Below are 12947 nucleotides of genomic sequence, written 5' to 3'. Positions count from 1 at the left end.
TTGCCTGTGGCCTGCGGGGGTCTGTCCCAGGAAGCACCTTGGGGAGGTGAAGGAAGCTTTAAGGCTTCCTCCCTTCTTGCTGACACCTTACTAATTCTGCCAACCTCCCTCCGTCGTACAGGGCCCACCCTGGTGCTTTCCTGTGGTGCCACCACTGCAGGGCTGACTGCCCTCAACCTTTCTGCCACCTCTCCTCCTCCAAGTGAAAAGGACAGTAACACTTGAATGACAAATTACAAAGCACCTCCTCACATCTCATGAACCTGCCCACTGAGTGTTTGTGGAGGGCAGGCACCTTCACTCCCCTGTTACAGCTCCGGGGACAGTGAGGGAGGTCATGTGACCCGAGCTGTGAAGTGGGACCTCTAGAGCCAGCCATTCGGTTACATCATGCGGCCGCACTGACTGTCTCCCCATGCTGTCCTCAGGAATAGGAGTCGTGGAGCTTAGTGAGTTTGGATCTCAGCTCTACCACATAGCAGTGTGTGACCTTGGGAGAACAACTGGATCTTGCAATGGCTCCAATCACTCACTTATAAAGTAAAAATAGTACTAGTAACCAGGTCCTCCATGAGTCCTAAACAGGAGAATGCGTGTAAGTACTTAACGTAGTTCCTAGCCCCCAATAAAGATGAAATAAGCCTTAGTTATTATTAATTATTACTAGTCCAGGGGTATAATTCCTCACTTCAATTTGAAGCTCATCTTCTTAGTATAAAGTTAATAATACATCAGAAGGAGGTAACACATTTTCTATTCCTGTTGTTGAACAGTTTCAGGCAATATTCAACCTCCTTGAGACTCAGTTTCCTTCTCTTCAAAATAAGAGATGGGACCAGGTGATTCTGTAAAGCTGTCTAGCTGCAGGAATCTATGGTTTTAACCATGACTCCAAGTTTCTAATCTCTTTACTGAAATGTAAATGGAAGATCAGAAAGGAATTTGGAAGTCCCTTTCCTTTGCAGAGGCAATACTACCTTGGAGCAGCATCCTGCCTTTGCTGAGAAATCAGTGAGGCTTCAGGTAGAAAATCCAGATGAGACTCCAGCTGGAGAGGGGAAGGAGCCCAGGGAGCTGCCAGGGACTGCATCGTCCCACGCGCACGATGCTCTGCTAAGCACGATGCCCTTGCGCGTCTATCCCACAATTACAGGAGCTGGAGAGATTAATGTGCACCTTTCACAGATTCGGCCACTGAGGCTCATGGAGGTGGAACATCTAACCCAAGTCATACAGCTGGTGAGGGCAGAGCTGGGATTTAGACAGCAGCCCGCCTGAGCCAAAGCCAGGGACGTGCATTCCACTGCATCATCAAAATGACTCTTTATCTACGGGATAGGTGAATCCTGGCTAAACCTGGCTAGTCTCAGCTGCCTTCTCTTCCAGGTTCCAACCTGGGGACATGGTTTCTATGCTTTCCTTCAAATCACGGAAGAGCTTGGCATAAATATTTTGTGTGCTTTGAAAAGATGCTGGCTTGGGACTCGTCCCCCCACCCCTCCCAGCGCACCTCCATGCACACGTGATGCAGGAGCAAGGCCATCGGGGGGCAGGCGTTCTGCTGCCGGGGTCCAGGGCAGGGACCTCACCGAGCAGATGAAGACCTCAAGTGCCAAAGGAGTAAGGGAGGAGGGGACTCAGGAGGAACCTTTCCTCAGGACCTACTCCGTGCCGGCCCCTGTGTGAGGTCTTTGTGTGAGCTCTGTCTCCGTGCCTGCAGCTGTGTGACGAGACAGCGTCAGAACTGTCCATCGTTCCCTTCCTCAGCTTTCAGCTGGGGAGAGAGGTGTTAAAGGCCAGGCACACCACACAGGGCGGGGCGGGCACCCGACTGCCTCCCATTGTTCTCGGGTGAGTGACCTGACTCCTCCTGCAAACCCACTGAGAGGGGGAGGGCAGATTGCAGGGGATCTACTCATAATTCTAACTATAGTTAGTGTGGCTTTGCGGTCTTCACCACCACTTAACATGAACCTGTCCTCCAGACAGTTCTCCTATGTGGCTTCCATAAAGAATCAAGCAGAAACACTAGGGCAAGGGCCTGTAAACTAGGTTTCCATTGCATCGCCCAGTAAACTAGAACATAAAAGAGGCTACTCAGGGTAGGATCCAATTTTCTTCTTTTCCTTCTACTAGGAAAGACAGTAGAGCCGCAGAAAAACATGTGCTTTGAAAAGAGAGCCTTAGTCAGCCATTCATAATTTGATTTTCACAATTCAGTTTTTTCAGAGGAGCTGGTAGAGTCTATCAGCACCCCCTTCCCCACCCAAAATCAAAGTCTTTTCCCTTTGTGAGAGACATCATTTCTGAATCCAACAACAACAAAACACCCCAACAAAGGAATGGTAAATAAGAGACTGCCCAGCATTCCAAGTTCACACTGTGGTTAATAGGAAATTTTACTACTGCCAAGGGGATTGCCAAATCCATTTATTTCTGTTATTGCATTTCCCAGATTCTCCCAAAATGTCAATACTCTTTCAAAGCAAGCATTGCTTTCAGTTTAAATGAATGTGTCATGAGATTGTGCACAGGAATCCAAAAAGTTTTCTAAATTGACAAACTTAACAGGTCCTTAATTACTAAAAGAAAATGTGCTGAATTTTCTAAAACTTGCTTTTAGAAAATTTGCTTTTTCTAACTATCTGTCACTGAGACCGAGCCAGGAAAGTGAGATGAGGCAAATGTTGTTACTTAACACACGAGAAAAACAGCCCCACTGCTGTATAACCAAAGGGGAAATTCCCTGGGAAACTACAAATGTTGAATGCCGAAATTTGCATATTATGAACAAGATCTAATTTCTACTTAATGCTTCTCTTATGAATTCAATGAGGAAGATGTTATTGGTCCCAGGGACCCCTTCTCAGGAAGTTTAGCCTTTTGGAAATTCCTGGGGGAGACTTAAGGGAGCGGAGTTTTGCTTGCAGAATATTAGGAGATTTTTACTTCTGTTGATGCCTATATGGCTAACACCGGCACTAAGACTTGGATGCACAAAAGTGGGCATTCACCACAGAGCTTCTACGAGAGAGAAAACTGCCTCTTCCAATTGCAGCGTCACCCTCCAGGCACCTCCACTGCAGCCTCCCCACATCACCTGGCGTCCAGAAGTATCGCCCATCCGGGCAAATCAACCAGCCACTGTGACCCTTCTCTTTGGCTCCAATTGTTCCAGAAAGTCTTCTTTCTCCTTTTACCTTTCCTCATCCTGTTACATTTTAGCCTTATATCAAGGAACAACTGATCAGGCAGACCCCACATAGTAACCAGGGCAGAGTTTCTAAAGCAGAGGCTGAAGACCACCCTCACCAGAATCACCTGAGGTGCTTTTTAAGATTTTTAAGACTAATGATTCCTTGGCCCTACCTCAGACCTACTGAATCTTATGAAGCCTGGGATCCTACATTTTATCAAACACTGAATGATTCTTAAGCACTAAAATTTGAGAACAGTTGATCTAAGGAAAAAGTGAAGATAGAATATTTTAGGTCATGGAGGATTGTCGATCATTGGCTGGTGACTTTCTTTGGCAGATGAAGACATTCAGGATGCAGAGAGGCAGTAAATATTTCCTAACCCAGGAGCGCTTCACTCCTCCCTGCTTCTCCCACCTACCCAGGGATCTCTAATAGTTCCATCAGTGTCTGCTGAATCCTTCACAGAAGCTCAGACAGACCTCAGTGTCCTGAGTGTGACATGAGTTTCCAGAGGATCTCAGTGTTCCTTTCTGTGACTCCAGACAAAAGGTGTGCCCGTGCCTAATTGGACGGGGGATGTACTGAGGCTTCATTTTGTCGATTTATTCACCTGTTATGAGCTACGTACTTCAAGCTTTTTCTCTGGAATTCAGAAAAACAACCTGTGGACTTGGTTACCTGTATCACATGCTTGGTGAATTCAGAGGAAGATGTTATTTTCATATTTTCCCCCTTTTGAATTGACTTGTCAATTCAGTCTAAATGGCTAACAGAGTATTCCTATATAGAGGGGGCTTACATTGATAATGGGCTTTGGATTTCACTAAACTGCCTGTTATAGAGCCAAAAGAATGCATTAGGGAGTTTTAATACTGTCTAATGCTGGCCCAGGGGTGATCTGTACTGTCAGAATACAAAGGTAATTCCCATTATTAAGAATTTTGTAAAGTCTATTTGAAATTTTCTGCCTCTCCTGTTATTCCTTTTTACATGGAAATAACTGCTTAAAACTTTCTTTTCTAAGAAGCTTTCCTGGCGTGGCTGAAAAAGAGGTTCAAAATTGCTCCTAATTCTTTCTTGCTTAAATATTCACCTTTAGCCATCACCCCTGCAAAATGAAGACCTACTCCTTTGTGTGGCTCTAATAGCAGCTGAGTGGATTCTGAACTATCAGGCTGCCATGTAGGCCTCCTCAGCCTGACATTTGCCTTAGAATGAGGTTTTTAGGGGTTTTGACTCTGCTTATTACTGGGTTATTTTACATTTAGTGCAGTGCTATCCAGTTGTGTATTTTTTTTTTTTTTTTTTGCGGTACGTGGGGCTCTCACTGTTGTGGCCTCTCCCGTTGCGGAGCACAGGCTCCTGACACGCAGGCTCAGTGGCCATGGCTCACGGGCGCAGCCGCTCCGCGGCATGTGGGATCTTCCCGGACCGGGGCACGAACCCGCGTGCCCTGCATCGGCAGGCGGACTCTCAACCACTGCGCCACCAGGGAAGCCCTCAGTTGTGTATGTAATGATGATTTTTACACCCAAAATCCATTATGGTATAAGACCAGACACAGGAAAAATCACTCCAACATCTAACTTAAATTTCTCGTGAATAATTTGAAATGTGAAAGTACTGATATATTACTTTAGAAGGAATTTCAAAAACACCACATTTTTAAAAGTGTGTGTGTGAGGGGGAGGTGACTTCCCTGGTGGCGCAGTGGTTAAGAATCTGCCTGCCGATGCAGGGGAAACAGGTTCGAGCCCTGGTTCGGGAAGATCCCACATACCGCAGAGCAGCTAAGCCCGTGCACCACACTACTGAGCCCACGCTCTAGACCCCGCGAGCCGCAACTACTGGAGCCCACGCTCCGCAGCAAGAGCAGCCCGCATAAGCCCGCGCACCGCAATGAAGAGTAGCCCACGCTCGCGGCAACTAGAGGAACCCCGCGCACAGCAACGAAGACCCAACGCAGCCAAAAAAAAACCAAATTGATTAATTAATTAAAAATAAATAAATAAAAGTGGTGGGGGGAATATAGGTTTTAATTGGTGATTTTAGAAACATTAAATGAGCTACTAAAAGCCAAAATATATAATACCTACTGTGTGCCAGAGACGCAGGGCGGACAGACAATTTGCCTAAGGGAGCACAGTTAGGAAATAGTGGAGATGGAGTCATAACCCAGTCGTTCTGGCTTTTGAATCTGTGCTTTTAGCTACTCTTCAGAGTTAAGCTAGAGAAGCTGCTTAACAGTGCCCGCTAAATAAGAAGTGCTCAATAAATGGAAGCTATACTTGTAATTTTCTTATGAGTCTAAGGCTTGGGATGCTTCTCTTTTTCTAGGCTCACTTCTACAATATTGAAAAAGCTGTAGAAACAGAAATATAAAATAGATAAATATATCATTCTCCTCTGTTATTTAAAAAGGAAGCTTATTTAAGGAGATTTACGAAGACCTAGGAATAAAGAAAATATTAAAACCATGGTTTTTAAAAAATAATTTAGCGATTATTGAATTTCTATTTGTGCAGATCACTGTACTAGTCTCTGGGATAAAAGAAGTAAGATTAATAAGATATGGGTCCTGCCTATGAAAGAGCTTACAACGTAGTAATGGTCACAGACAGAGCACATGACATTTAACAGAGTGGATGCAGAAAGGCCCATCATGGCCTGGTGATGCAACACGTGAAAGTTGAAGTTGCATATTCGAATCCTAGTGGTATAGTAGCTGTGTGGTCAGGGCAAATCGTGTGAGCTCTTCAAATCTCAGGTTTTTATTTTTGTTGGGGTGGTAGTTGCTAGTATTGTTTTCTAAATCTTTATAATGGAGATAATTTTGCATAATTCATAATGCTTAATGGGAATTAAATAATGCAAAGGAATCACTTAACTCTGTCTTTAGCAGAGAGTAAATGTTCAGCAGACAACTACTGTGAAACCTGAAGCTTTAAAAACCTACCTGTGTGGCGCCCTCACTGATAGACTCCCACCCCTCCGCTGAAGGCACTGGGGCAGCCCTTCAGGTGCTGTGCCAGGGCCTTGCAGAAGCCCAGTGGGCTCAAGCCCAGTTACTGCTCAGAATGTTGAGCTAAAGAACAAAGGGCAGCTGCCCCCTTGGAGGCCAGAACAAGGCTTTTGATAGCGATTCCCCTATCTTTTCTTCTTAATGGAGGCTCAAAAAGAAAATCAAAATTTAAGAAAGGTAGCATCTATATGGTTTTTGATTGTGTTGCATGGTTAGGAGCTCTGATAAGGGGATCATCAGAGCTATTAAAAGGCCCAACCTCAGAACACTAAGGCCTTTACAAAAGCACCTCAAGTGATTTTTAAACCTACAGTGAGGGCAGAGAAGCAGTGGAGTAGTGATCTCTTAGGTTCTGTAGAATAGATACCAAAGGCCACTCAATCTGGCTGGACTAGTACCCACTCGTCCACACCACTGGGTACATTTGGAACATTGGTCAGGACCATACTATAGAGGGTTTTAAACTAAGAGTCTATCTGTAAGCAGCAGGGCATTAATGAAGATTTTTATGTAAGGGAATGTGTTGAGAGCAGTGCTCTAGAAAAAGAATGTATCTTTTAGTTGTCTGTAAATAGAAGGAGGAGAAAGAGGGAACTAGAAACAGGGTGTGAACTAAGCTGTTAGCAAGCACCCCTCAGTAAGATGCACCCTAGGCTGCAACAATCCAATAGAATTGTAGGAATATTGCCCTTGTTTCTGAATATGGGATAATTAGCAAAGAAACATGGGCCATAATGCAGATATGAAAGGATGCTATTGAATTCAGAAACAGGTTGCAATGAAGTTCAATCCTCACGTGGTAATTCCGTTACTATATGGCCAAGGAAGGTTCTATTTAGGTGATTATTTGCTGTAAGTTACTGTGTCAAAACCACACCAATTTCATAAACTTCGACCAAAGGGTGAGCAAAAGAGAAACCACAGAAGAAATATATCTTCCCTGCTATTCCTCTTCCTTTCAGAAACATAAACAACAACAATAAATTTACCACTTATCCATTTCTTGGGCGCCTGACCCCTACTGGGCTCTAATGACTTTCAAAGGCTCCCAGGGAAAAGCAGAGTCATCCAAGAGTGCAGAGCTAAGAGGAAAAAATCTCATCTGCCCGTTTTTGCATCCCGTAATACTTACATACCATGTGAAATTACATGATGAGATGTTTTTTGAAAGTATATCAGTCAGGGACTTACCTGGTGGCACAGTAGTTAAGAATCCACCTGCCAATGCAGGGGACACGGGTTCCAGCCCTGGTCCGGGAAGATCCCACATGCCGCGGAGCAGCTAAGCCCGTGCACCACAGCTACTGAGGCTGCGCTCTAGAGCCTGCAAGCCACAACTAATGAGCCCGTGTGCCTACAGCTACTGAAGCCCGCACACCTAGAGCCCATGCACCGCACCAAAGAGTAGCCCCTGCTCGCCGCAATTAGAGAAAGCCCGCACACAGCAATGAAGACCCAACACAGCCAGAAATAAATAAATTTATTTTTTTAAAAAAGTATATCAAGTCAGTCTCTCAAGAGATTAATAGAGGTACAGTTTTTCATAAAGAATTCGAGTTCCCTGTACATAACTTTGATGCTAACTTTTCCAATATGTCACATGAATGTGAATGGACAACCCCAAGTATTTAGATTCACTCACTGTAGTAAGTGGTAATTAACCTCACTGAGTTTATATATGAAAGATTAAGCTGTCATTCTAACTGATGTGAGCCATAACAAATGAAAATCATTAACTCTTTGCTATCAAATTGTTGTGGCTTTTTCTCTGCTGATTTTAAAGAATATCCAAGCTAAATTATGTCCTGAGGGGCTTAATTTTCAGACTCAGTTTCCTAAATCTATATCTTCCTTTGGATTTTGGGAAAATTTCCAAACTGATGTTAATAAAGATTTACGAAATCCTTGGAGGAAGACTTCTTCTAACCATGAAACCAATAGTTAAATTACCAGGATTAAAAGTAAGTTTTCATAAAAATAGAACTACCATATGACCCAGCAATCCCACTACTGGGCATATACCATGAGAAAACCATAATTCAAAAAGAGACATGTACCACAATGTACACTGCAGCACTATTTACAATAGCCAGGACATGGAAGCAACCTAAGTGTCCATCAACAGATGAATGGATAAAGAAGATGTGGCACATATATACAATGGAATATTACTCAGCCATAAAAAGAAACGAATTGAGTTACTTGTAATGAGGTGGATGGACCTAGAGTCTGTCATACAGAGTGAAGTAAGTCAGAACGAGAAAAACAAATACTAACAAATTATATATATGCTAACACATATATATGGAATCTAAAAAAAGGTTCTGATGAACCTAGGGGCAGGACAGGAATAAAGACGCAGATGTAGAGAATGGACTTGAGGACATGGGGAGGGAGAAGGGTAAGCTGGGACGAAGTGAGAGAGTGGCATAGACATATATACACTACCAAATGTAAAATAGATAGCTAGTGGGAAGCAGCCGCATAGCACAGGGAGATCAGCTCGGTGCTTTGTGACGACCTAGAGGGGTGGGATAGGGAGGGTGGGAGGGAGGCACAAGACAGAGGGGATATGGGGATATATGTATACGTATAGCTGATTCACTTTGTTATACAGCAGAAACGAGCACAACATTGTAAAGCAATTACAAGATGTTAAAAAAAAAAGTTTTCATTTAAAAACATGTGCCCATGAAAGAATTACTTCAAGGTATATTTTAGAAACCCAAGCATATGTAAACATAGTGGTCTTCCATAGTCTTACAGACACTCTGAATGTTTGTCAACTAAATGAATGGATTGACAAGGAAGCAGCACTGAGAGAGCTATAATGCCAGTTTCTTATAACCGCACAACTTTAAAGCCACATCCCAAAGATGAGCCACTTAACGACACAGGTGTTACACCTTGATATCAAGGGCAGGACTATGCATCGAGAGGAGCCAGAGTTTGAGTTAGTTAGACCCCATTAAGGAGAGGATAGTGTGGACAGCCACCTCCCCTGGGAAATAGCTAACGCAATGACAAATGTTTTCACGTTTGCTACCTTGAATAGTGTATTGAATGCAAGAGAGACATTGAATGCAATGCCTCTGCTGGAAACATGACCTTTTCTTCAAGGTCTGTGATAGGAGACTGTCTTCTACGTAAAATCGTCTTGTAACATGTTGCTTCTAGTACTTGGAACTCAAACGTATGGAGTCAATACTAGTTTTCCCCTATAGATCTTCATCCTGTAGAGCCTGAAGCCCTACATAGGGGTTCTATATAGCAGGAGCTCCTCTCAGCTGCCTTTGATAATTCAGGGAGCCGCGCTACTGAAATCTCAATGTGAGTACAAATTACCTGAGAATCTTTTTAACATTCAGGGTCTGATTCTTTAGGTCCAGATGGGGCCTGAGACTCTGTACTGCTAACCAGCTCCTAGGTGATGTTGATGATTACTGGTCCGTGGTTCACAGTTCGGGCATCAAGCTCATAGGAGGTGGATTTCTAAGTAGTTAGAATAAGCAAGTATAGTGTGATGGAAGAGCACCAGATCTTGACTCAGAACACTAGTTATGGGAATATGATGAGTCACTTGACTTTTCTGAATCCAAATTTTTCTCATTAGAAAAATGAGTATAATAGGACAGTAATACCTGCTGCCTGGGATTGCTGTGAGAATTAAATTAATGATGTTATGTGAAAATTGACCAGAGCATTTGGTACATATTCATTGTTGAATAAATGATTGTTGACCCTACGTAGTAAAAACATAAGCACACAGTTCAGTATTGGTAACTCATAAAGTTGGGGGACCCTTAGGCTGTGTGCCCTCCGTAGTTCCAGTGGTTCTATTCTTCACTCCACCTCTTTTGCCAATTACAATGTCTAGCATTTAGCAAGTGGTCAGTGTATGTGGAATTGTATTGATGGCAAAGTTGATCACTGCCAGCGTACATTTTTGGCTTCAGGGATACTGATATCAGGCTAATGACACAGTGTTTCCCCATGACACTAACAGGAAAGAGAACTTTTGCCCAAAATAGTGGTAACAACTTTGAAGCCTTGAGTTCTCTTTAAATAAAAAATGTAATCACTGGGGGCTTCCCTGGTGGCGCAGTGGTTGAGAGTCCGCCTGCCGATGCAGGGGACACGGGTTCGGGCCCTGGTCCGGGAAGATCCCACATGCCGCGGAGTGGCTGGGCTCATGAGCCATGGCCACTGAGCCTGCGCGTCCAGAGCCTGTGCTCCGCAACGGGAGAGGCCACGACAGTGTGAGAGGCCCACATACCGCAGGAAAAAAAAAAAAATGTAATCACTGGGAGAAGACTAAAATGAAGATCATCAGCCCGATTTTTAATAAAAATATGAGGATAAAAGAGCTGATCATTCTTTGCCAGCCAGTAGTCACAGTATCTTCTAATTTCACAAATTATGTGTAAAAGGTATCTCTCTTGATAGAAAAGCAAAGATGAACGTGGGAAGTTTGGCTGGCTTGTTGCTGATAGGTGGCTCAGACCCCATTAGGAGCCAGCCTGCAGAGGTGCAGTTAGTACTGCAGGGGTTCAAACCATCCTCCACATGGTTGAAAACTGGCTCCCATGCCACCCAGGTCATGTGCCCAAAATTGCTCCTGTGAAGGTCAAACTTTCTGCTTAATAAACTTGTACATTTTTAAATAAAACTCTCAAGAGCACACAGCGAGAAATGGAACGTAGAGAAATCAGTGAATAACCTGCAGTGTCATTTATATCTTAACATCTCTTTCCATTGAGAATTCAGAGACAGAAACTTATTAGCACCTGGAGGAAGTCTAATGTAATTCATTTGCAGTAAAATCAGAGTGGATCCGTTAATCTTTGCTAAAAGAAATGAGATTTTCAAGTCTAATCAGAGGATTTAAAGTTTTATTAAAAGGTGTTCTTTTTTACTCTCTTATAACCTATAGGTCTCAGGAGAAAAAGGAAGAGGCTATCATCTTACTGAAAGATTCCATTAAATATGGTCCCGAGTTTGCAGATGCATATTCAAGCTTAGCTTCATTACTGGCTGAGCAGGTAATTGTTACCATTTAGTTTCACATAATATTTTTAAATGTTTCTGTTGAATATATAAATTAATATTACACAGATTTTTATATGTATCATTTAACTTGTAAGCTCATATTAAACAACTGATCTCTATGTCAGTTTTCTTCTTGATAGAAATTACAAACCTAGTTTTCTCACTCCAGTATTCTTTGTGTATGTAGGTGGCCTCTAGACAAAGATGGTCCATTATATAGGCCATTGCTATATTCTCCATCACTTTGGGACAAAATCTAACAAGAACAATACATGGTATTTGCTGGTTTTATTACTACTCACTTATATTTTTCTGGGGAATTGCTAATGGTCTAAGATCTCTGAACTCATTATGGAACCAATTACCAATAATCTTATAGATCCTATGTCTTATAACTGTTAGAAGATCACAGAGTCTTGTAGGACAGGCTCCTAAGAGAGAACATTTCTCACGGCGTAAAGCAGAGGGGTATTTTGATTCCCCCTCATTCTTCTCACTGTGTCTAAATCATTTGATCCCACTTTTGGTGTCCTGGATGCATGCCCCCTGCTGTGGGGAAAACAAATATAAGTTGTCTTCTCTAAATTGACGATATAGTTTCGTTGACACACGTAAGTGCCCACAATAGAAGGTAGATTCTGCTATCCACACAATTGCCAGATTGTCTTTAAAATCAAACTTAGCACCTTTGAAAGATGCCCTGCAGCATTGGCTTAAATATAATGAATGATTTGATGCTGCATGTCAGGTACAGAGGGGTGCAATTGACGTTTCAAAAACTTTGGAGGTTTCACCAGGAAACAAAATTAGGACACTCAATGAATATTTAAGTGTCGGAAATGATAAGTCTAGTTGTCTTGCTCTAATATTCTCCATATAGTGTAGGTGGGCTTTAGACAAAAGCCTGTGTCTGTAGTGGATGATTTTTTTTTTTTTTTTTTTTTTTTTTTTCGGTACGCGGGCCTCTTACTGCTGTGACCTCTCCTGTTGCGGAGCACAGGCTCCGGACGCGCAGGCTCAGCGGCCATGGCTCACGGGCACAGCTGCTCCGCGGCATGTGGGATCTTCCCGGACCGGGGCACACACCCGTGTCCCCTGCATCGGCGGGCGGGCTCTCAACCACTGCGCCACCAGGGATGCCCTGTAGTGGATGATTTTAATACCTGTTTTAGCACAATGTTTAAGCTGACGTGACAATCGCCGTGTTCTATGGTATACACGGCAGTCCTCAGCTGCCTTTGGCTTGTGTTGAAGCAGACACAGTGGGAGTTTCCCGAAGAAAAGATTGATTCCACCATTATTCTCTTTTCTCACCTCATCCCGGCTCCTTCATTTTCATAGGAAGACCCGCCCTGCCTCTGCCTGGTTGGGTGTCTTGCAGCTACTCAGACAAGCCGCACACAAGGTTAGGGCCTTTGCACTAACTGTGCCGTTTGCCTGCAACACTGTTCTGCCAGACGTCAGAGTTCCTTCCTCGCCTCATGCTGGTTTCTGCCCACATAGTTCCGTATCAGGGGGCTGTCCGTGATTACCCTTTCAGAATAACTCCCTCACTGCCCCACATGTTTCTCTGTCTCCTGGCCCTGGCTGACTTCTCCCCAGAGCATTTATCACCGTCTAACATACATCTATTTGCCTGTGATCTTTCTCCCACCACTAGAATATTTCCGTGAGCC

The 12947-nt window shown here is 43.5% G+C and overlaps 1 protein-coding gene across 3 annotated transcripts in view; it reads left to right on the top strand.

The window, feature by feature from the left end:
* TMTC1 (transmembrane and tetratricopeptide repeat containing 1) overlaps positions 1–12947 on the top strand; it is a 260748-nt gene that overhangs the window by 217969 nt on the left and 29832 nt on the right. For all 3 annotated transcript variants that reach the window (XM_029204345.1, XM_029204346.1, XM_029204347.1), the window contains one exon: positions 11156–11264. In XM_029204345.1, the coding sequence (XP_029060178.1) occupies positions 11156–11264 (109 nt within the window). The remainder of the gene's footprint in view (positions 1–11155; positions 11265–12947) is intronic.

This window comes from Monodon monoceros, unplaced genomic scaffold (assembly GCF_005190385.1).
Source record: "Monodon monoceros isolate NGI ecotype Baffin Bay Population unplaced genomic scaffold, NGI_Narwhal_1 Super_Scaffold_6, whole genome shotgun sequence".
Taxonomy (NCBI): Eukaryota; Metazoa; Chordata; class Mammalia; order Artiodactyla; family Monodontidae; genus Monodon; species Monodon monoceros.
This window is presented reverse-complemented; position numbering and strand designations above follow the sequence as displayed.